This window comes from Staurois parvus, unplaced genomic scaffold, assembly GCF_062004578.1.
Source record: "Staurois parvus isolate SC_StPar_1 unplaced genomic scaffold, SC_StPar_1.0 ptg000592l, whole genome shotgun sequence".
NCBI classification, from domain to species: domain Eukaryota; kingdom Metazoa; phylum Chordata; class Amphibia; order Anura; family Ranidae; genus Staurois; species Staurois parvus.
In genome coordinates this window covers 1,242,144-1,263,433 of record NW_028318388.1, presented here as the reverse complement: position 1 = coordinate 1,263,433, position 21,290 = coordinate 1,242,144, and the positions used below count along the sequence as shown (strand labels likewise).

Genomic DNA, 21,290 nt, shown 5'->3' with positions numbered 1-21,290 from the left:
AGGACACACAGCAGGGTACACAGCAGAGCACGGGGCACACAGAAGGGTACAGAGCACACAGCAGGGTACAGGGCACACAGTTTGGCCCACAGCAAGGTACACACCAGGGCACAGGGCACACAGCAGGGTGAGGGACATCAGCAGACAGTGGAGCTGGAACAGAGTGTTCTCCTTGGCAGGGAAGCGTAGAGGAGGAAGGGCTTTGGCTCTTCTCTCCTGGCTGAGGCTTCACATTCTCCTGTCAAGAGAGAGGGGCCATCCCGACAGCGGGCTGCCCAATCACAGCTCACATGGCCCGCCCACTCACAGAGAGAGATTTAATCCACCACCAGAGTCAAGCCCAGTGGTTCATCCCCATATTATTTCCACTCGCCAAATGCGAGCAGGCGAATGGAAATTTTGAGGGCTGCCCTAAGTCTCTCTCTCTCTCTCATCTTTCTCTCCATTTTATAGCACATAGGAGAATAGGCAAAATGCACAGGAATAGCATATGATGTGAACAGATAACCATTTCACTTGCAATTTACATTCGTCTCTATGGACCTCAAAATCAGATCGCCTTGCTCCAAAGACACACATGACTCTTTATCAAAAGCACTGCATGTGGACTGCATAGATGTGAACAACCTCCGTAGGAATTCATTGTGTTTTCCATGTCATGTGAATTATTGTCTAAAACACATCCAAAACCATATCAGTGTGAACCCAGCTTAGAGTTTATCTCCAGACAGATAATGAATAAAAGAACAAATCCACATTTTAATTGTAGTACCTACATTTTTTTTCTCCAAATTAGTTTCCTATGATCCATTGCTCAGCAGTAATGAGACTGGAAGAGAGAAGGTCAGTACTCTAAGGCAATCTGTGCTTTTTTTTTTTTTTTTTTTTTACTTCAACTGCACTTGTTGTATGCAGTTCATCAACTGTGTGGCCTGACATTTACCTTTTTCTGCTGGCTACCCTGCTTGATATCCATGTACTAGTTGGTACTCTCATCATTGAATGATCTGGAATTTGAGCCAGCAAAAGATTTCCTATCCTAAAGGCCTTTCAAATGCATTTCTGTTTCCCGGAGTGAGAGTGAGCTTGTGCACAATACAGCAGCCTTTTCACCCCACAGGAACCCATGAAATAATGTTCATGTCTCAGAGAGCCCTTACTAAAAATGATTATACCTTCAGCTCATGGTACACTAACTTGATCTGTAGAAAGGTTTATATTAAAAGTTTAGAATATGTATTTAATACCCAGGTCAGTTAATTTATATATTAGAACATAATTTGCAATAATGATTTTAAACAAGAATAATCATAAAATATAAATGCAGATGAAGATGCTGGTGTAACCCTCACATTATTGATTTGTGTAGATGTAACCCCTTACAATGGTGGTCAGTGGAAAATTGCCCCCTTACATTGATGGCCAGTGCAGGTGAGAGACCAATTCACCAGGATTCCTTTAAACCCTGGTTGGGAAAGGATAGAATATTGTAACAATAGACAGCAGCCCCACACATACAGTTGCAAGAAAAAGTATGTGAACCTCTTGGGATTACGTGGAGTTTTGCATGAATTGGGCATAAAATGTGCTCTGAACATCATCTAAGCCACAACAATAGAAGAACACAGTCTGCTGAACATAATACTACACAAACATTAGATGTTGCCTTGGTTTAATTGCACATAACATGTAAACATTCACAGTGCAGGGAGGAAAAAGTATGTGAACCTTTGGACTTAATAACTGGTTGACCCTCCTTTGGCAGCAATAACCTCAACCAAACGTTTCCTGTAGTTGCAGATCAGACCTGCACAACGATCTGGAGTCATTTTGGACCACTCCTCTTCACTAAACTGTTTCAGTGTAGCAATATTCTTGGGATGTCTGGTGTGAATCGCTCTCTTAAGGTCATGCCACAGCATTTCTATCGGGTTGAGGTCAGGACTCTGACTGGGCCACTCCAGAAGGCGTATTCTGTGCTGTTGAAGCCATTGTTTTGTTGAATTACTTGTATGCTTTGGGTCATTGTCCTGTTGCATCATCCATCCTCTGCGGAGCTTCAGTTGGCGGACAGATGGTCGTACGTTTTCCTGCAAAATGTGTTGATAAACTCTAGAATTCATTTTTTCATCAATGACAACAATCCGTCCAGGCCCTGAGGCAGCAAAGCAGCCCCAAACCATGATGCTCCCTCCGCCATGTTTTACAGTGGGGATGAGGTTTTGATGTTGGTGTGCTGTGCCTTTTTTTCTCCACACATAGTGTTGTGTGTTCTTCCCAAACAACTCAATCTTGGTTTCATCTGTCCACAGTATATTTTGCCAGTAGTACTGTGGAACATCCAGGTGCTCTTTTGCAAACTTCAAACGTGCTGCAATATTCTTTTTGGACAGCAATGGCTTCCTCCGTGGTGTCCTCCCATGTACTCCATTCTTGTTTAATGTTTTCCTATTGTAGATGTGTCAACAAAAATGTTAGCATGTGCCAGAGATTTCTGTAGGTCTTTAGCTGACACTCTGGGATTCTTCTTTACCTCATTCAGCATTCTGCGCTGTGCTCTTGCAGTCATTTTTACAGGAAGACCACGCCTAGGGAGAGTAGCAACAGTGCTAAACTTTCTCCATTTGTAGACCGTCTGTCTTACCGTGGACACATGAACATCAAGGCTTTTGGAGATACTTTTGTAACCCTTTCCAGCTTCATGCAAGTCAACAATTCTTGATCGTAGGTCTTCTGAGAGCTCTTTTCTGCGAGGCATGGTTCACATCGGACAGTGCTTCTTGAAACCAGTAAACCCAAAACAGGTGTGTGTTTTTTAAGGGCAGGACAGCTGTCAGCAACACATCCAATATCATCACACTGATTGGAGTCAAGGTTGGTTCACTCCTGGCTCCAATTAGCTCTGGGAGAAGTCATTAAGCTAGGGCCTCACATACTTTTTCCTCCCTGCACTGTGAATGTTTATATGTTATGTGCAATTAAACCATGGCAACATCTAATGTTTGTGTAGTATTATGTTCAGCAGACTGTGTTCTTCTATTGTTGTGACTTAGATGACGTTCAGAGCACATTTTATGCCCAATTCATGCAAAACTCCACGTAATCCCAAGGGGTTCACATACTTTTTCTTGCAACTGTACCTACAGTAAATCTGGCTGTTTTGGACTACATAAAATTCAGATTCATATAGAAAGGTATATAAACACAGCTTAAAGCGGTAGTAAACCACATAAAAAAAAAAGAAAGGAAAAAAAACCCTGAAAGTTAAAGGCCTAATTTGCTAATATGCATTGCATACTAGCCAGGGGTGGACTGACAACTCATGAGGCCCCCAACAATAGGGGATCATGGGGCCCCTGTGTCCTTGCCCAAACTCAAAAAAGCCTATGAAAAAGGTACCAGGGGCATCTCATGGGACCCCCTACTGACCCTGGGCCCTCGGGCAGTGCCCGAGTTTCCAAATAATAAAGGACATACCTTGAAACAAAGTCCTCCAGTGGAGTGCTGTCACAGCTCCCCGGGGATTCCATCTTCACTCAGTCTTCCTTCCGGGTTTGCGAGCTCTAGTTGGCTAACTGGCCGAGTCATGATGATGTCACTCCCGCACATACGCGCGGGAGTCCTGGGACACGGCGCAGTGCTATGAAGGATTGGCACGGGTATGTCGTATCTTCAGAGCGCATGTGCCGAACCTCAAAAAGGGTTAATATGTCCTAAACAGTTAACATTTAGGAGATATTAATTTTACCTACAGGCAAGCTTTATTATAAGCTTACCTGTAGGTACATTTTTTAATGCAAGAGTTTACTACCACATTAAGGCTCCATGCATGCTTGTAAGTTGAAAAAAAAATGCTAGAAAAAAAAACCCTGGAAGAAAAATGCTGTGTTTTTGTGCCGGCTTGTAAGAGCATTTAGGAGCGTTAGCGCTTTTACAGTACATGAAGGGAAAAAAAATTTAAAAAAGCTGTTAGAGTTTTATTAGCGTTTAGAAATGTTTAGAAGCCTTCAGTTTTTTTTTTTTCTGCCGGGAAAACGCTCCCAAAAACTCTACAAAACAATTTTTTTTCTGCTCCTAAGGGCTTATGTACATTGCAGCTGATAAACTCATGTTTAGGAGCTGATCAGCGGTTTTGAACTCTCCCTAATGTTATCCTATCTGTCCATGTACACATCTTCGTTCGCAGTCGTTTACAGCCATTTGAGTTTACAGTCTTTTTTTTAACACACCTAACTTGCGTTCAGCAGTCGATTTTATCAGCGTTTCAAACGCAAAACGCTTGTAAATGTGGCTAAACGCAGCAAATCGTGTTTATAAGCGTTTGAAATTTTTTTTTAACTCTTAAAGTTCCCAATGCTGTCCAGAACCTTTTTTTCATCATGAAAAATGCATGGAAAGCGTTTTCAAGGTACTCAGATGGACAAAACACTGAACACAGGATGTTCCTACTAAGCTCCTCACACATCCTAATGACCAGTTCACACCTCAGACCTCTCCCACCCTTGGAAACAAAAGATATGTTAATGACCATTCACGCCTGAATTCTTCAGGAAGACCCCCTGCCAGGTGTCCTTAATGACTCCTCCACCAGACACCTTTCCCACTCTTGGAAACAAAATAAATTTTAATGAGCAACTCACACCTAGGTAAGGTCAACACATCCTGTTGTGTCTGCTTCTACTCTCTGTATTTATCTGAAACAGTTAATAATTTACCACTTTTCAGTGCATTCTGAGCATTTGGGAGGTTCTCCTGTGCTTATCTTTAAAAAACGCTTCTAAACACAAATGTGCATAAACATATGCGATATGCATAAAAATATGCAAATGCGGCTAAGCAGACGTTTTTTAACCTATGTTTTCCAGCAGTCAGTTTCCATCGTTGAGACGTGTCCCGTGTACATAGGGCCTAAATGCTAAAGCTTGAAAAATGCTTCTAGCATAAAATAGTGTGCAAGGACATATAGGATAACACTATTAGCTTCTAGGAGCAGAAAAAACACTAGTGTGCATGGAGCCTATAGGTGGTGAGCATTGGCACTCGGTGCAGTCAAATCTGTGTTACAGGTTGAAATGTATGGCAGACAGGGTGTGTAGAAGAAATGAAAGTGGATCTCACTCACATGCAAACGTTGATTGTTGAGGAGTGAAAATGGAACCATGGAACATAAACGTCAGTAGTGATCTTTGCCGTGTTTCATGTAAGGTGTGTGCAATACATTAGTGATCGTGACTGACATTTGTTTGCTTTGATTGTGCTTTTGACTTCCGCATTAGTAATCCAATTCAGCATCTGAATGACTGTTCTATCTACTTCTATTTTGACTCTTAGTGGGGAAGAGAGTGTTTGTCCCGATTTCAAGCTGAACTTCAAGCACATATACAAATACAGACTACAGACCTATAACCTAGTATCCTCAAACTAATCTTAGAAAGCATTATTTTATTGAAAGGGTAGTGGATGCTTGGAATAGATTTCCAGCAGCAGGGGCGGACTGACCATTTGGAAATTATTCAATCAATGTATACCCTTATCCTTTTTAAACCCTCAAAAAGTCAATACTTTCTCCCTAGAAAGTGCAATAATACATATACAACCTTTTTGTGAATTACAAAAATAAATAAATAAAATAAATAAATTGATTTTAAACATATAATGTGCAACAAAGTCCCACTAATCAAAAAAGTGTCCAAAAAGAAAGTCCAAAATAGTGTCCACAAATATCCCAAATTTGTTCACTCTTTTCATCCACTGAAAGGATTGGCTGCTATTTCATCCAAAACGCACCTCGAAATAAAAAATATAATAATATCTAGTGCATTACCTCAATAATAATAACAATAATCACCCCGTGCAACCAAAATACACTTCAAAAAAACTTTTTGTGCAAAAAAAAAAAGAAAAAATTATTTTCTTATAGTGCATATAATCACACACATCAAACTGTGAGCACTCTGTGGTCACTGCAATTCAGTGTCTACCATCAACCAACACACAGTAGTACTAAATACTATTACCCTCTATGAGTATTGAAATGCTCAAACAATACTATGGAAAAGTATTCCTCCACATTATCTTCCAAGAAGTTTTTTCCAAGGTCCTCAGAGAGATAAGAAGGGTCTCAGGACTAATATTCCAAGCATAGGGATAACTTTTTATTCATCACTTACATTTAGATTTAAAATTATCAGCTCCAGACATGGTTTCAAACTTTTCCAACCAAACACCATAGAAAACCATGTGTTGAAAACCAACAAAATGGCCGCGGCGACACTTCTGGTCTACGTACGTGCGTCTTGACGTCACTCTCTAGCGCGTTTCGTCACTTCCGGACTTTTGGATGAAATAGCAGCCAATCCTTTCAGTGGATGAAAAGAGTGAATAAATTTGGGATATTTGTGGACACTATTTTGGACTTTCTTTTTGGACACTTTTTTGATTAGTGGGATTTTGTTGCACATTATATGTTTAAAATCAATTTATTTATTTTATTTATTTATTTTTGACCATTTGGAAACTTGGGCACTGCTCGAGGGCCCGGGGTAAGTAGGGGGCCCCATGAGATGCGCCTGGTACCTTTTTCATAGGCTTTTTTGAGTTTGGGCAAGGACACAGGGGCCCCATGATCCCTTATTGCCTGGGGGCCCCATGAGTTGTCAGTCCGCCCCTGTCCAGCAGAAATAGTGAGCCAGTCAACAAGTACGTAAGTGGTTTCAGACATGCTTGGGACAAACATAGATCTATACTCAGACAAAAAAGCTACCAAAAAAAAACCAGCAAAAAAAATGAAAAAAAAAAACTAATAAAAAGGTGGACCTCTTGGTCTTTATTCTGACATCACTTTTCTATGTTTCTATGTAACAGTATTAATATCCTAATTTGTCAGTTTACAGTAGTCCCCTGTACAGCGACACTTGCTCTGGAAGATAAAAAGTCATCTGTCTTGCACAAGAGTGAAGGAGAACACAGAGATGATACCAGTAGTGTGTTGCTGCTCCTTCATTGCTCATCCACAGCTTAGGGTGTGTCCTGGACCAGGATATATTGCTGAGACCAGGGGCGGACTGACAACTCATGCAATACGGGATCATGAGGCCCCTATGTCCTTGCCCAAACTCAAAAAAGCCTATGAAAAAGGTACCAGGGGCATCTCATGGGGCCCCCTACTGACCCTGGGCCCTCGGGCGGTGCCCGAGTTTCCAAATGGTCAGTCCACCCCTGGCTGAGACTATAGGGAGGTCCAGCACCTTGATACAAGACTGATTTAGCAGAACTCCGTTTCTTATCACTGATTGCCTTTACTTGTTAACGGCCTAGTTTTGCATTGATTTAGGCTGGCCATAGATGATGCAATTTTCTTTTCTGCAACCCCTGCAGGAAAAAAAAAATCACTAGATTTTCCCATCAACACATTCAGTGTTGATGGGGGAATCCCTCCTATGGAACGATTCTGTTCAGCCTTGGGGAGGCGGTGGGGGAGGTGCCAGGAAAACACAGTGATTATTAGCAGCTATAGCAGCTGGCAATAAGCGAATGAAAAATCCTGCAGGTTGGTTGTACCCAAGTTGTACAACAATCAAATTCGGTACAATCAGCCTGCCCATAGATGGTTCGAATCTCAGCCAGTCCCTACTGAACAGTCCGAGATTCAAACCATCTATGGCCAGCCTAAGGTGGGGTAACTTGCGAACCAGTATCTTCCGACCATCACGTACGCAAAATTCCAGCAGTTCTGTTTAAAAGTCCACATACACAATACAGATTAAAATGGGCTTCAGACAAAAAATAAAGACTTAGTTGAATTATTTTTACACTAAATATATGTGTGTGTAAAACCAATTTAAAAAAATATATATTATTGTTTCAATGTGATGGGAGTCAGACAGGTGGCAGGGCCTCCTGGTTGAATGTGAGTGCTACAACTGAAAGTGAAGAAGGGGTGTCACGTACCTAATTGGAGGCTGAAGTGACAAGAGGGCTTCCCTTGCAACTGAGTGCACAGCACCCCCGAGGGTGCTGACAGGGGGTGCTGTGCCCAAAGAAGCATGGGTAACAGCTGTACGTTTGCCGGATGGATCTGCGGTGATGAGGCACTTTCTGAAGACAGGGCCAGAATGGAATGGCAGCTGGGTCAGGTGGCACACTGAGAGTGCAGGCAGGTACTGGATCAGCAGGGCTGGACAGGAGACGTAGTCAGAAACTGTAGCCAAGATATGTCAAAGTAATAAGCAGACAAGAGCAAGTCGGTGGAAGCAAGCCAAGGCCAGAGCCAGGAGAGAAGTAGGAGACCGTTCAAGAAGCAAGCTGGGTCAGTAATAGGAGATCCAACAGTACTGAGCACATGAGAACACGGGATACAGAGAGCTGAAGTCCAGTCAGCAATGTCTGAGTTTATCTGCCATTCTTATAAAGGCCATATGGCGCCAGAAACTATCGTGCATGCATGAGCATGTCCCGTGTTCCAATACGTTTGTGCATTCCTGCACAAGTGAGCACGGCCATGTTGAACATTGGCAAATGTCCTAGGTCTTAGGCCTTTGCACATTCTTCCTCTGGTTAGGACCCTGAGAAAGGATGTGATGTGTTTGCTTTTTTGAATTGCCCTTTGAAATTTCAGGCAGCTTCAGGTAACAAGGTCCTAAAGTCTTCCAGTGTTGCTGTCAATTGCTGCAACTTGTTCCCTGCTCATATCCTCTTGTGAATATTTATGATGGCTTGACATCTTCAGTTAATATCGACAATGCACAGTTCCAGTGTCTCCTGCTTTGGCTAGCCATATTTTATATCTTTATACATTAGTCCTATCGCAAAGCTTATTAGATTAGTGTGTGTTGTTTCTCAGGATAATTTTTCCCATGAAAACAGTAAATTCATTTACTAACTACGGCAGTTTTAGAACATCATAACTGGATACAGATTGAAATGGAAAAGTAATTTTTTATGAACATTCAATTACAAAATGGCTTTGCATCAATTATTATATCACTTTTAGCAAACGTAAACGTTTTTGTTGTTTATATTGTTTTGGAGATGGTTGGAATTTGCTGCATTTGCTTCAAGGAATTCTTCTGGTGTACTGAAGAAGCTCATGAAGAAGCCTTCCCAATTATCATCCTACACCATGTGTTTAGGAAGATGAGTCCATGTCCACTTTCTGTAGATCATTTCCCAAGGGATATTTTGTAATTGTATACCCTTTTGTTCAGAACATAAGTCTTACCTCATGATATAAACAACCAGAGCAGATGGAAGGCGCAAGTGGTTTGTCTAGCCATTGTAGCTGTGACACAGATCTCTAGAAGATGACAAAACTCGACTCCGAGTTTCATATTGAAGCAATTAAGCTGAAGAATGTTCAACATTTTCTGCATTTTCAGAGCATTAGCTAGAACAACAGCTGAGGCCTAGGTTTGTCTGCATCAAAGGATTGTGAAACCTTTGTTCTGTTTACCCCTGATAACCTTGGCAATTACTACAGGAATTTGTATTTTTGTTCTTTTTTATTTTTAACCAGTTTGTGACTGCTCACAGTGGATATGGAAAATGGAGAAAGGGCCTGCTTATATTTCTGAGTATATAATGTCTTGAAGGGGTTCCTTGGACAGCAAGTCATGATGCTCTTGAGCCTGTGGCTAGTCTTGAGGCTCAGAGAACAAGGACATCCGTAATGATGTCAGACTAGATATACTGCACATGTGGTTGCCTATCAAGACTGTCTCTCCTCTTGTGTCATTCTACACGCTCCATTATTTCATTACATATTTAGTTCAAGAAAAAGTTTCCAATTACCTCAAGATGTTAATTGTTAATTGTGATGCAGCTGATTAATTTGGTGCTTCTGGTAATGATATTTCTAAAGTTCAACAATCCACTGATCACTGTGATAGCCAATCAGAGCCTATCGCAGTGATCGGGTGACCCGCAACTGGGAGCAGGGGCGGACTGACCATTTGGAAACTCGGGCACTGCCCGAGGGCCCGGGGTCAGTAGGGGGCCCCATTAGATGCCCCTGGTACCTTTTTCATAGGCTTTTTTGAGTTTGGACAAGGACACAGGGGCCCCATGATCCCCTATTGCCCGGGGGCCCCAGGAGTTGTCAGTCCGCACCTGACCGGGAGTCCCAGGTTCCGATCTTTCTGGGTTAGAGCCCAGTCTCTGTGGTGGTAGTGCGCTTTGTGGCATGCTCCCAGCACAAAGAGAGGTGCACATGTATGTAGCCTGATGGATAAAGGCCTACTTTTGTGAGGCTGCATATATGTGTATGGTCATTGGGAAGTTAAATAATGAATTTTAGTGCACACAAACACAATAAAATACCTAATCGTTTGGTAAAATATAAAAGATGATGTTATCCCAAACAAATAGATGCCTGACATGTCACACATTAAAATTGCGCACACCTGTGGAATGGTGACAAACTACGGTACCTAAAAATCGCCATAGGTGATATGTTAAAAGCCGTTACAGGTTACCAGTCAAGAATTACACAGGAATACTGGTGGTAGAATTATTGCTTTCAATCTGATGATAGTTGCAATACCTCACATGTGTGGTTCATCACTGTTTACTTATGCATGTGGGACCTACGTATGCACTCGCATTTGCGTGTAAACATGGGGGAACAGGGGCACTGTTTTTTTTGTATTTATTGTATTTCAAATTTTTTTTACACTGTCTCTTTATTTTTTTATCAACTTTATTGTTATCAGAAGGGATGAACAAAATCCCTTGTGGCAATGACAGGTCCTCTTTACTGAGAGATCTTGAGTCTATCTTTCCTCTGACCTCAAAAGCATCTGATCAAACAAAGACTGTTTTATTCAGATGCTTTACAAGCCTGTAACAGCTTGTAAAGGACAAACCAAAACCAGAAGTGACAACATCTATGACTCTTCTGGTTTCATACACCATAGAGATGATCAGGGAATAGATGTTCCTCCTTCATCTCTGTGGTGTTTAGCCTTGGCTGCCAGTTTCAGTCTCAGGCTCCCAGGTGGAATGGGAGAGCCCCAGAAGAGGATCTCCTTCCTCCCCATGTAAAAGTGATCTGGTGGCTGTATAGCTGCTTGGATCACTTTTACATTATAGAGCATCGGCAGCTCTAAAAAAAAGATACATGGGTCATGACTGCAGCTTCAGCCATGACTCTGGAAGAACCACTGAATCCTGAGAACATAGGGGTACATCCATTTGTGGGAAGTGGTTAAATAATCCTTGCACAAATATAAAAAATAAATAAAGTTATTGAAAACAAAATACATTTTTTAAATTTAAATTCGTAAACCGAGGTACGCCTGTATTTAATTTAATCTGTGTATTTAGTTGTCTTCCTGGAGTTTAGCTTTAGGTTTGTTGGCCTAGACTTTCCCATCCAGTCAATTAAATGGACAATCATTTGAAGAGAGAACAAAACATGGCTGCACCCATTAATGTACTCTGCAGGTTAAACTGTGTTTTTAAGTTCATCTGGTAAGAATCAAAGCAAATGCCAATATAACTCCTTAAAATACTTTTTTTTTTTAATTTATTGTTTTATCCAGACTGTGTTTTTATTCTGTGTTTACTGTCTTATGATACCAATTAATTTGTCCAAGCCCTGCAGTGAATTGTATTGTTTTAGTTGATTTCTTACTGCCTGGTGGAAAACGTTTACTTACGGCAGATGTGTCCTATCAAGAATAGTTTGAAAGTAACAGACAACAATACAGATACAGTGGGGCAAAAAAGTATTTGGTCAGCCACCAATTGTGCAAGTTCTCCCACTTAAAAAGATGAGAGAGGCCTGTAATTGGCATCATAGGTAGACCTCAACTATGAGAGACAAAATGAGAAAAAAAATCCAGACAATCACATTGGCTGATTTGGAAAGAATTTATTTGCAAATTATGGTGGAAAATAATTATTTGGTCAATATCAAAAGTTCATGTCAATACTTTGTTATATATCCTTTGTTGGCAATGACAGAGGTCAGACGTTTCCTGTAAGTCTTCACAAGGTTGGCACACACTGTTGCTGGTATGTTGGCCCATTCCTCCATGCAGATCTCCTCTAGAGCAGTGATGTTTTGGGGCTGTCGCTGGGCAACACGGACTTTCAACTCCCTCCAAAGGTTTTCTATGGGGTTGAGATCTGGAGACTGGCTAGGCCACTCCAGGACCTTGAAATGCTTCTTACGAAGCCACTCCTTCGTTGCCCGGGTGGTATGTTTGGGATCATTATCATGTTGGAAGACCCAGCCACGTTTCATCTTCAATGCCCTTGCTGATGGAAGGAGGTTTGCACTCAAAATCTCACGATACATGGCCCCATTCATTCTGTCCTGTACATGGATCAGTCGTCCTGGTCCCTTTGTGGAGAAACCGCCCCAAAGCATGATGTTGCCACCCCCATGCTTCACAGTAGGTATGGTGTTCTTTGGATGCAACTCAGCATTCTCTCTCCTCCAAACACGACGAGTTGTGTTTCTACCAAACAGTTCTATTTTGGTTTCATCTGACCATATGACATTCTCCCAATCCTCTTCTGGATCATCCAAATGCTCTCCAGCAAACTTCAGACGGGCCCGGACATATACTGGCTTAAGCTGGGGGACACGTCTGGCACTGCAGGATCTGAGTCCCTGGCGGCGTAGTGTGTTACTGATGGTAGCCTTTGTTACATTGGTCCCAGCTCTCTGAAGGTCATTCACTAGGTCCCCCCGTGTGGTCCTGGGATTTTTGCTCACTGTTCTTGTGATCATTTTGACCACACGGGGCGAGATCTTGCGTGGAGCCCCAGATCCAGGGAGATTATCAGTGGTCTTGTATGTCTTCCATTTTATAATTATTGCTCCCACAGTTGATTTGTTCACACCAAGCTGCTTGCCTATTGTAGATTCAGTCTTCCCAGCCTGGTGCAGGTCTACAATTTTGTTTCTGGTGTCCTTCGACAGCTCTTTGGTCTTCACCATAGTGGAGTTTGGAGTGTGACTGTTTGAGTTTGTGGACAGGTGTCTTTTATACTGATAACAAGTTCAAACAGGTGCCATTGATACAGGTAATGAGTGCAGGACAGAGGAGCCTCTTAAAGAAGAAGGTACAGGTCTGTGAGAGCCAGAAATCTTGCTTGTTTGTAGGTGACCAAATACTTATTTTCCACCATAATTTGCAAATAAATTATTTCCAAATCAGCCAATGTGATTGTCTGGATTTTTTTTCTCATTTTGTCTCTCATAGTTGAGGTCTACCTATGATGCCAATTACAGGCCTCTCTCATCTTTGTAAGTGGGAGAACTTGCACAATTGGTGGCTGACTAAATACTTTTTTGCCCCACTGTATCTCCCTGTAGTGCAGTTCATCTCGCATCTTGCTTTAGGTTGCATTCATACTTGAGCGTCGCATTTTTTAGCCTTTTTGTTCTGGCCATTTTGGCGCTTTATACGTTTTTGTACAGTGTTTTTAAAAGCGTTTTTGAGCTTTGGCGGGGTTTTTTTTTAATAGCCAAAAGAGAAAAATATCATCTGGTTCATCATTTGTTGCTAGGTTTTTCAGCTTTTTTAGCTGTTTTATCAGCTTTTATTTAATATTTAATTATTAATTTATTATTGTTAGGGTTGTGAGTTAGAGTTTGGGTTATGGGTTAGACGTTAGGATTAGGGGTTGGGGTTTGGGGTAGACATGTGAAAAATGAAAAAAATTGTTTGGTTTTGATTCGTTACTTGACTAATTTCATTTGATTAGTTAAATTCCTTTAATTAATTTTTCGGAATTCGTTTTTATTCAAATTCAACTGAATTTCGAAATTTCTAATGGATTCGAAAAGAATTTTAACGGATTTGAAAACAAGTCTAAAGGATTAAAAAATAATTCTAATGGATTTGATAATAATTCTAATGTTACAATCCACAATCCATATGTGTTTTTGATGGTATAAAGGCTATATGAACAGTTGCGTGACCATGTTGCAAATTTCTATTTCAGAAAAATTTTCACAGTGCCTTTATTGTTCACTACTTACGTCATTATTGTGTTGCTCAAAATTTTTTGTAAAGTATTTTAGTCTTTTGTAATCTATTCTATTATTTTGTATTCTATTGTATTCTGTTTGAATATAAATTCATTTTATTCAAAATTTTAATTTATGAAGGCAGTTATATTCTTTCTATTTTATTCTGTTCTATTGTTTTTCTATTCTATTCTATTTGATTCTCTATTCTAATCTTTTTTATTCTTTTCAATTCTTTGATTTTCTATTCTAATTTTTTCAATTCTATTCTAATTGACTCTATTCTATTCCTTTATTTTCTGTTCTAATTTGCTCTGTTTTATTCCATTATTTTCTATTCTATTCTTTGATTTTCTATTATATTCTAATTGATTTTATTCTTTTCTATTCTTTGATTTTCGAATCTAATCTTTTCTATTCTTTTCTATTCTTTGATTTTCTATTCTAATATTTTCTACTCTATTCTAATGGATTATTTTCTTTTTTATTCCTTAATTTTCTATTTTATTTTGTTCTGTTTTACTCTATTATTTTCTACTGTATTCTGTTCTATTATTTTATCTTCTATTCTGTTCTTTTTTCCTCTATTCTTTTCTATTCTTTTATTCTCTATTCTCTTCTTTTCTATTTCTTTATTTTCTGTTCCATTTTATTTTATTCTTTTTTTCAAATTCAAATTGTTTTTCAAATTTGTTTTTGAATTTGAATTGGTTTTCGAATGTGTTTTCGAATCGATTTGAACTTTGTCTCATTAATTCAGATTCATTTAAATTTGTTACTATTGTAATTGTATACATCTGGATCTCTGAATAATGGAAAATTCACCCGAATTTTGATTCGGAATGAAACAAACTGCACATGTCTAGTTTGGGGTTAGGATTAGGGGTTGAGTGTTAGGGTTAGATAGGGTTGGCGTTAGGTGGTAGGGTTAGAGGGGTTAGAGGGGTAGGTGTTGGGATTGTGGGTTAATTTTGTATTTTTTCTTTCTTCTATTTATTTATTTATTCATTCATGATATTATATTATGTTATATTTTATTTTATTATAATACATTTATTTATTTTGTTAGGGTTAGGAGGTTAGGGTTAAGGTATTAATTTGTTTATTTTATGTATTTACTTATTTATTTATTAATAATTATTATTTATTCTAAAATGAGGGGGATAAGGTTAGGGGTTAATTCATGAATGTATTGTTATCTATTTATTGTTACATATTATTTATTTTATTTATGATTGATTTTTTTATTTAACATGTATTTATTCATTTATTATTTTATCTTATTTGTTTTTTAAATTATTTCATTTGAGCAGAAAAACACTCTAAAAATGCGCAAAAAAATATGCAAAATTGCACCAATCTGCCCGAGTTGAGCTACAAAAATAGCTCCAGAACTTTTTTGAGCTTCAGGCGACTTGGTGTGGAAATGTGAGCCATTTCCATTGAGATGGTTCACCCTACAAAATGTTTAAGTGTGAATGCCGCCTTACGCACCTGCCGCAACACGTGCGATATCGCATAAGTATGAACAGGGTCTTGGCTACATGTATCAGTTATCAGTACATTCGTTTGTATTGTTATAGACACACATAACACAAGCAAGAATTTCCCTGTAATATATGTTTTTTATATTTAGGATTTGAAGGGTGAGGATGACCCAACAGATGCAAAATCTACAACTTACCCAGTCCAAAAAAATCACCGCGCCCTCTTCACCCAATGCCGCCAAGCGCCTATATCGCAATCTCTCCGAAAAACTGAAGGGCAGCCATTCGTCGTTTGATGAGGCTTATTTCAAGGCAAGAGCAGACCGCTTCCGCAAGCCCTCTGTAGTAAGTGGACTTTGTTTTCTCTGTGATATACAGCAGTAGTGTCCATAAAGTTTGGATGCATCAAACATTTTAGAATTCTAGTAAAAATAAATTAAAAGTAAGATTATTTAAAAGTGTATTAACCACTTCAAGTCCAGACACTTTCACCTCCTTCCCCCCCAGGCCAATTTTCAGCTTTCAGCGCTATCACACTTTGAATGATAATTGCGCGGTAATGCAACACTGTACCCATATGAATTTTTTAGCATTTTTTTGAGACCGATAAAACTTTATTTTGGGATATTTATTCCCCACTGGGATTTTTTTTTGCTATATAAATAAACAAGTCCAAAAATTTTGAAAAAAAATGCGCAACCCACATCATGCCAAAATGTTCCATGAGCCACATGTAGCACAGGCCATTGAAATCAAGGGGCTGCCCTATGCTTGTCACAGGTAACACAAGCCAAAAAACGCTCCCGCTATGCTAGATGTGAATGGGGCCTGAAAGTGAAATCGGTGTGTTTACACAGAACAATGAGGCTCCGTTCACATCTGTGTGTTTCAGAACACATTGCAAACTGCACAGAAAATGCATGCGTTGCCTCGCATTCCAGAAATGAGTTGCACCAAAAATCACAGTAAAAAAAGCACCACGCTCAACTCTTACAAAAAAGTTTTGGAGCTTCTTTGGGGCGATTATTGCGCATATGGTAGCCCACAGAGGTGGACTGACAAGTCATGGGGCCCCGAAGCACAATGGAACGCACCATAAATGCACATGTTCCCATTTAAATTGAAGAAAAAGAAAGGGGAAAAAATGAACCGAAATGCAAAAAATATGCACCGGAATGTGTCAAAATCAGGGGCGGACTGAAAACTCATGGGACCCCCGGGCAATAGGGGATGATGGGGGCCCTGTGTCCTTGCCCAAACTCAAAAAAGCCTATGAAAAGTTACCAGGGGCATCTGATGGGGCCCCCTACTGACCCCGGGCCCTCGGGCAGTGCCCGAGTTTCCAAATGGTCAGTCCACCCCTGGTAGCCCATTCAAATGGATGAACTGCCCTATGCATGGCAAGTGAAAATGCTCCAAAATGCCCCCCCCCCAAAAAAAATTGCTTGCGGGATTGTGAGTTCCTGCTACGCAGAGATTTGAACAGAGCTTGACAGCTGAGTGTCTCCATCCACTCCCTCCTATGTACTTGTATTAGGGCTCGTTCACACTTGGCTGCTTTACCAACGCTTGCCAAACGCCCCTATAGCGTTTGGCAAGCGTTGGTCCGGTGTTTGCAGAGCGTTTTTTAACGCTCGGCAAACGCTCCGCAAAATGCCGCATGCGTGGTTTAGCGGCGGTTGCTAGGCATTTGCCGAGCGTTAATAACACCCCACAAATGCCTATAAAGCAGTTTGAGTGGTGTTACCGCTCCGCAACCGCGTCGCAAATGCCGGCCGGGCGTTTGTGGAGCAGCACCATAGACGAGAATAGGAGGCTTCAAAGCCTCTTGACTCGAGCAGAGGCGTCCGTTTTGCCACGACGCAATGCGACGCAAACGCTGTAATGTGCAGAATCGGCAGAGGCGTTTGGGAAATGGTAAAAACGCTTCCCAAACGCCTCTCTGCCGCCTGCACACAACGCTAGTGTGAACGTAGCCTAACGATGGCCATACACAATGCAATCTGATTGTACAGATCTCTGTACAATTTCCTTTAGATTTTCCAGAACTATGGAATAGGAGGACACACCTATCTACCCAATCACTCTGTATGCAATCAGGCAAGCCTTTGCACTACATAGTTAATGGTAGATCTATGCAATCAGATTGTATAGTGTATGTGAACTTTACAGAACCCGGAACACAATTCTCCTGTTTTCAATACTACACCTCTATCCACATAGGATGTTATCTGTTCATTCAGCACACTCTGCCAAATCAATGATCTATGCAAGATGAACATTAGGATAGAAAAATAAAAATAGATGTCTGTGTATTTAGTGAGAACAGTGATCTCTGATTGCTGTTCATTTAATATTCGTGCACCTGGAAGTGGGTGGGAGGTAGGAGGGCAGACCATGCAGGGTGTGTGATAATGAGGTCAGCTGGGCAACTCCTTAAGGGCTCGTTCACACTTGGCTGTTTTGCCAACGCTTGCCAAACGCCCCTATAGCGTTTGGCAAGCGTTGGTCCGGCGTTTGCTGAGCGTTTTTAACGCTCGGCAAACGCTCCGCAAACGCCGCATGCGCGGTTTAGCGGCGGTTGCTAGGCGTTTGCCGAGCGTTAATAACGCCCCACAAACGCCTATAATGCAGTTTGAGTGGTGTTACCGCTCCGCAAACGCCCCGCAACCGCGTCGCAACCGCACCGCAAACGCCGGCCGGGCGTTTGCGGAGCGGCACCATAGACGAGAATAGGAGGCTTCAAAGCCTCCTGACTCGTCCAGAGGCGTCCGTTTTGCCGCGACGCGACGCAAACGCTCCCGTTAGAACAGCACCATGTGCTGTAATGTGCAGAGTTGGCAGAGGCGTTTGGGAATCGGTAAAAACGCTTCCCAAACGCCTCTCTGCCGCCTGCACACAAGGCTAGTGTGAACGTAGCCTTAGTCTCTGCAGGAAAGTAATGGACAAGCTTTTTTGTACAGCCGGCTGGACACTGACATAAAGGTGGGTAGAAAAAAAATGGAAAGCCTTTAAATTTCTGCAAAAGAAGTACGTTAATCTTATATTGGTACATAGGGGAGCTGGAATTTAGAAAAAAAAGGTGATATACATTAAGGGCTGGTTTACGCCATAAAACGCAGTCCGGATGCATTTCCGCATGCGCAGTTTTGGCACATTCCAATGTGTTTTTGATGCATTTTGACCAGGGACGGACTGACCATTTGGAAACTTGGGCACTGCCTGAGGGCCCGGGCTCAAAAAAGCCTATGAAAAAGGTACCAGGGGTGTCTCATGGGGCCCTGGTATCTTTTTCATAGGCTTTTTTGAGTTTGGGCAAGGACACAGGGGCCCCATGCACCCCCTATTGCCCGGGGGCCCCATGAGCTGTTAGTCCACCCCTGATTTTGACACATTCCGGTGCATATTTGATGCATTTCGGTTCATTTTTTCCCCTTTTTTTTTCTTCAATTTAAATAGGAACATGTGCATTTTTTGGTGCGTTCCATTGTGTTTGGGTGCGTTTTTTGATGCATTTTGCCACATTCCAGTATGGTTCTGTGCAGTCAAAATTCAGCCTGTTCTTTTTTTTTTTTTTTTTTTTTTTTTTTCTTTTCCTGCAACCAGAACACACTGGAACTGCAAGCACTGATGTGAATTATGACATTGACAACCATAGAACCTACTCTCTGGGCATTTTGGATGCAGAAAAAAAAGCACACTGAAATGCTTGTAGTATGAACTGGCCCTAATGCTATATTGGTAAATAGGGGAGCTGGAATTTTAGAAAAAAAAAAGGTGAACAAAAGTGAAATTATCCTTTAGGTTCCACAGTGGGTATAACAAGCATGCTTTACTGCATCTACAGACTGATTGTACTGTTGTGGGTTTAATAACACTTTAAGCTTTGACAATAAAATCTGGAAGCTGATTAGTTTCTGTGAAGAGCTGCGCCAGATTTTGCACCATGCAGTTTTAGTGAATAGTGCCTAAAATGAAGGTATCTAATAAAAGCACGCTTACATTTCAGTCTTAGTAAAATTAGCTCATCTGATTGAAGTTAAGTGAAGTAGAGCCACTCCCCGCTGCCACCACTCATGCTGGTTAGTACACAGGCATTGAAACCTTAATCTGCTACATGTTTAATGTCTTTTTTTCTTTGATTTGTTAAGGGACACAGAAATATTGAAATTCTTAGATACGGGTTATATTCATGTCCGAGCTGGCCATAGGGCACGGGCCGGGGCTGCCGGGCCACATGCAGGGCTGCCATTAGGAGGGGGTAGCCACATGTAGGGGACCATGTTCTTCTGTGGCTCTTTCAGCTGCAGTCCCACCTTCTGCCCACTGATGGCAGCATTAGTGGTTGGTTGCTAGGGCCACCTGCTGTCTGCCAACCAGCCACGTGGTAGGTCCACCCCCTGCATTCAGTGGAGGAGAAGTTAACCAAAATTCCTCCATCAGACATGACTGCTGCACTGTGTTCCCGAGTCCACCAAATCCCACCCACGGAGTCCCACCTGCTAAGTCCTGCCCACAGAGCTCTGGCTACTGGGTCCCAGATGCCAGCCTCCCATCCAGCCCTCAGTAAGGAAATTGAATGTGGGGGACACTGACGGGGGACCTCTAATGATGACACTCATGATGACACTCTATTGATGACACTCTATTGATGAGAACACCTATGGGGGAACTCTAATGATGGGGACACTGAAGGAGCTACCTCTAATGATGGGGACACTGATGGAGAGACCTCTAATGAGGGAGACAGTAATGAAGGGACATCTAATGAGGGGGACACTGATGTGGAGTGTCACAGTAAGAAGGACCAACTCTATGAATATCCCATCACCAACCACCTCCACGGATGCCCATCTCTTCCCCTACCTCCCCCGTTCCCTAGTAAAATTGGCTGCTCAGTCTAAAATGCCTGGGCCTATTTTTTTTCCTAGTCCAGGCCTGGTTATACTGTTGACCTCAGAAGATTGGAACACTGACAAAGAAATCCATTAAGCCAGCTCCCGTATAACCCTGCCTCCAACCATAATGCTTCAGATTTTGCTAGTGTTCTAGGAGGTTGGATGTTTTTTCCTTAGCTGTGCTAGGAAAAACTGACTGTATTTTTCCACCAATTTTCACTTCTGTGTGGTACTCTACAGATATTTTTTTAACTAAAGAAGTTTATAATGCTCCTTGAGCCAGTCTTTATACAGCAGTTATCCTGCTCTGTGTTTCCTCAGCAATGGCAATGTTAGCCTAGATTGTGAGCTCTCTGCCCTGGGCTCTGCATTGTGGCTCTTTCCAGACGTTACTGTGTAGGCAGGTGCAGCAATGCAGATGGGGCGAGGGAGTTGATTGAAGCGAAGTTCCTCTATGATTTTCTTGAGCACATTGGCAGGGATCCAGGTGGATGCTCATGCCCCATGTGACATCTGCGACCATCTTAAGTCAGGCAGTCTATTTGAAACTCTGACCCCAGGGCTTGGTGCACTTTATGCAAGTGGCTAGAGCAGGGACAAATCTCCTGTCTGGCAGGGACTTTGTAGAGCATCAGAGGAATAAGAAGTATGTCAGGCTTACATCTACGTTTTCAGGAAGCTTCCCCTTTGTGTTGGACTGACCAGGCTGCATTCTGCCCCTTGTGGCAAACGCCATCAGCATTCTTGAGTTTTTGGGCCAGTGCCTTTCCATGAACAGTTGTAAATGCTCCAGACAGTGATCCTTCCCTCCAGGTCTGTATAAAAGTTTCTGGCAAAGGGGACTTTGTGTGTTCTCTGCCCATAATACCATGCTGCACCTACATAACAAGTGTACTGTGCTGGATAGCCACAGAGGGATGT

The 21,290-nt window shown here is 41.6% G+C and overlaps 1 protein-coding gene across 1 annotated transcript in view; it reads left to right on the top strand.

The window, feature by feature from the left end:
• The window catches only part of ANKFN1 (ankyrin repeat and fibronectin type III domain containing 1), a 925,115-nt gene that overhangs the window by 465,512 nt on the left and 438,313 nt on the right, over window positions 1-21,290 (top strand). Inside the window, exon 3 of the mRNA XM_089692527.1 lies at window positions 15,621-15,816. Coding sequence (XP_089548653.1) covers window positions 15,637-15,816 — 180 coding nt within the window. The 5' untranslated portion in view covers window positions 15,621-15,636. The remainder of the gene's footprint in view (window positions 1-15,620; window positions 15,817-21,290) is intronic.